At 44.8% G+C, this 3,978-nt stretch overlaps 1 protein-coding gene across 4 annotated transcripts in view; it reads left to right on the top strand.

Annotated features, from left to right (window-relative positions):
- The first annotated feature begins 16 nt into the window (after positions 1–16).
- Positions 17–3,978, top strand: part of LEKR1 (leucine, glutamate and lysine rich 1) — a 90,351-nt gene continuing 86,389 nt past the window's right edge. For all 4 annotated transcript variants that reach the window (XR_014895751.1, XR_014895750.1, XR_014895752.1 and 1 more), the window contains exon 1: positions 17–131. Coding sequence is in view for 1 of the 4 variants with exons in the window: in XM_085304065.1 (XP_085160191.1) it covers positions 84–131 (48 nt within the window). In the remaining 3 variants the exon portion in view is untranslated. The remainder of the gene's footprint in view (positions 132–3,978) is intronic.

Raw genomic sequence — 3,978 nt, 5'->3', positions numbered from 1 at the left:
CGCGGAGCGCCGCCGCCGCGGCGCTGAAGCCGCCGAGGAGACGCGAGGCGCCGTGCGGCGGCGCGTTGTGCCGCGGCGAGGCCATGGAGCGGCGCGGCCCCGTCCACGCCTTGCCCGAGGAGATCCGAAAGGTGCGACGCGGCGGCGGCGCGCAGCGGCGCGGGGAGGTCCCCGCCTGCGGCCCCCGGCGGCTGCGTTCCTGCGCCTCGTCGCTCCGCGTGGAGCCCGSGGCGCTGGCGCTGTGGAAACGCAGCGGCGGCGCCGCCTGTGTGGGGCGCTTGCTGGTGCCCACACGTGGAACATGAGCTACCCCACGAAATTTTCCTTTGGCTATAATCTGTCCTCATTTTCTGGTGTGCTTTTGATAATCCCAAAGTAACGGAGAAGTTTTATACGTGCAGGCTGACAGCCTTGAGAAGTTCTCCCTTGAATACTCAAGGAARCTGCTGGCATAATTTCGGAACCGTCAGTAACGGTTCCTGAGAGTTCGRGCGTGGATAAGGTAGCCAAAGGAAGGGGAATGCAGCGCTCGCTCTGAAGGAAGCGCGTAGGGGAGAACCTGGGAAACGTATAGACACTCAGCTCTGTGTTTGATAGCAGGAAAGATACTAGGTATGTTTGTTTATAAATTAGTTTGCAAGCATTAACAGGATAAMGTGGTTAACAAAGTTCAGTACAAGTTTCTCTAGAAAACTAATTATGCCAAAATAAAATTGGTCAAAAYTGTTGTATAAGTGGGTTGGTGAATGTAAGGGTTGGTGAATATAGCACCTTGTCTTTGTTAGGATCTCTGGCACGGTTTCAGATTACGTTTTCACAGGTAGGTGGGGAGAGATGGTCTAGTCATGTTGTTAAAGGATCACATCCAAAGAATAATCATTGAAATTTGCTGTCATATGAAGGGTTTGTGTTAGGTGAGATAGATCTTGGAGTTGTTCTGGAGCTAGTACTGCTGAATGTTTTCATTAACGTGTGAGAAGGCAGTGGTTTTCCTCTATCTCCAACTGCAAATTAATCTCGTTCTAACCTCAGTGGACTTACTTTGATTGAATGCTGGAAAACTATGTGTCAGGGTAGTTGAGCACTGCAATAGGTCACCTAGGGAGGTTATAAAATGCCCGCAGTGGCACTGTGGGGGACAAGTGGAGCAAACTTTTCTTCTAGAGTGAAGGAATGGAGCAGGCAATCTCTTGAGTTCTATTTCAGCCCTGTGATATATCTTTAACAAAAAGACCTGTGTGCAGAAGGTACACCAGTACTTCAAGGTATGTGTATGTACAGTCTTAAGTTCTTGTCAAGTCTGTGTCTCATCGGTGTAAGATTTCATGCTTGAGTTCTAAGGCAGCAACAGCCCAAGATTTCAGGCTCCGTTAAGACTCTTCGTTTCACATTTCCTTTGCTGCTGCTTGTCTCTTCACCTATCTAACTTGCAGTGTAGTTGCAGCATAGTTTAAAAAGGGTAGTGCTTGAATACAAGTCACTCTCACAATTTTAAGTCTTCTACCTTTCTGTCTTCTACCTTTTAAGTACAGTTCTTCTCATTCCCTTCACATTTTCTACTTCTTAGATTTTTACAGCTTCTCTTCTGGCATCTTTCTTTCAAATTGCTCTTAACATAAGCAGAACTTGTGCCAGCTGTAGATTGCTCTGCCAAGCTGAGCACATGCTTCAACATGCAGCTAGCTGGCCAAAAGAATGTACATGTCCAGAGGGAGTACTTAGAGCATCATGATTCCAGTTGCAGAACCAAGAATACTCACTGCTAGGTGAGTTGACTTGCTCTACTGCATGCTCAGGAGACTGGGTTGTACTCTTGAGAATTTACCAAGCAGGTGTCTCAAAGTGAAGGGTGCAGACCAGATCCCTAATCACTTCACTCTTTCATGCTCCTACCAGGTGGAGCTTCACAAGCTGCTTATTAGTGCTTTGAGCAGTGACAGCACTGCCTCCAGAATGACACTCCTCAAGAGATTCTTTATGGAGACCGAAAGGGAGGGGAGCGACTTGCATCAGACCTGGAACAGCCTATTCTAGAGACTGTTCTGCTGTCAGTCTATAACAGGGCTTTCTGTCTAGTGTTAGAGGCACAGATGTCAGAGCAGAAGTTGCTGCAAGTTAACCCACTGGCAACCTGGGCCAGGTAGGTGTTGCCCACTATATTTACTACATCTTAAGGGAAGCCTTAATGCAAAGGGAAAGAGGTTTGTTTCTTGGTATTTTGTCAATGAATTTATAGATGGAGAAGGGTTTAGATTCCTCAGGATCTGCTCAATTTTGGCTTAGAAAGAAAGTCATGTAAGAATTTTACATGGCCTACTTTTTATTCTTTTCTTTGATTTCTGCTTCTATCATACCTGTTTCACACAATACCTGTTGCCAGATGGATACTAGAGGAAAACAGGTAAACAGCCACAAGTCAATTGTTCAAGTTTATTTTATTTATTTTTTTTTGATTTGCAGAGGAACTAATTATTAATGAAGATTAAAGCATGGTTTGTTTTTAGAAAACAGAAATAGAGTTGTGACTTTGCATATTGACAGTTTGATCACCTCACTGAGCAGTGTTTGTCGGTGTTAGTAGTCAGCAGGAGTAAGCTTTCCCTTTCAAAGGAAGCTCTGTGATGGAGTAGTGTGGATGGAGAATGTCGTGAACATCTGCTGCTGTTTTGGCAGCATGTACAGTGGAACAGGTAACTTCTAGGGGTGGGAAATAATCTAGTCATAGCTGCCATCATCAGAGATACAAAAGAGAGGTGCAGAGTTCAGGGAACTACTGCTGGGAAGGGAGGAATGTGAGCAATAATGATGGTGATACCTACCACTTGAGTCTGTCTTTATACTCGTACTGAAAAGTATGATAACACCAACTCAAGCAGTAGTGTTTTAGGCAAGGAATAACTAAGAATTTATGGCTTATGAGTGGATAGAAAGGTCTTTTACGAGTTTAATCCTGCTGAAAGCCAGAACTTTTTCTGTTATGACTTCATTCTGTTTATACTAGTACTGGAACAACCTTCTTTGTCTGTCCCCCACGTGGAATGCCCTGACCTTACATGTATGGCATCTCTGCTTGTCCAAGCACTTTGGATGGAAGGAGGAGCTTGAAGTATCAGGGAAGAAAGAGAGGGTGCTGGATCCAGCTTCTCTCCAGATATTCCACTTTTCCCTGGCTGAAACACACAGACAGTGCAGGGGCATTGCACCAACTCTGGGAGAGAGACAGAAAAGAGACAAGGGCACAGGGACAAGGCAGGCCTGCAGGATAGCTCAACAGGGCACAAAATTAGTTTAATACCAAGTGTGATTGTGCCTTACAGTTTTGGTATATACATGTATTGAGAATCACAGTACTACTGTGATATTAGTGTATCACTCATCACCAGTGAACAGAAAAGCAGAGAGGATCACAGAAAGGGTTCCAGTGGCTTAGAAAGGAGCAAAATCCAGGTTTGGCAGAGCAGCTGGTCGGACCATTACTGAATGAAGCTGAGCACAGGGGAATGCTGTGTGCATCTGTGACTCAGTTCTGGGCCAGAATATTGGGCAGTTTTCTGTTCAGGCCCAAATATACATACTTTACACAATGTAAATCCTGTAAATGCCTAATAGGGCACAAGAACTGTGTTCCTCCCTGGTCTTCCAGCCTCCCACCATGCCAGCGTCACAAGAATGGGATATTCTAAGCCCTGCACCATCCTTGCATCCCTTTTGCTGAAGAACCACTGGACTGTTTTTGCCAGATGAGATTTCTGTCACTATTGTAAACATTTTCTGCATCAGAAAGTTACTGTTAGAATTCATCTTTCATGAAAACAATACCTGTTAGTACATACCTCTCCATTGCTTAATGTTCAGAAGACAAGGCCAGAACCCTAAGCTGTCTATATAACAAAACATTATATTTAATTTTATATTTTATTTGGCAAATAAATAACCCTTGCTTAACACAAATCATAAAATTAGTTGGGCACAAGATAC

Source organism: Rhea americana, unplaced genomic scaffold (assembly GCF_003343005.1).
Source record: "Rhea americana isolate MKP2758 unplaced genomic scaffold, rheAme1 scaffold_202, whole genome shotgun sequence".
NCBI classification, from domain to species: Eukaryota; Metazoa; Chordata; class Aves; order Rheiformes; family Rheidae; genus Rhea; species Rhea americana.
Note: the sequence above shows the minus strand (reverse complement) of the source record. Positions and strands in the feature narration are given on the sequence as shown.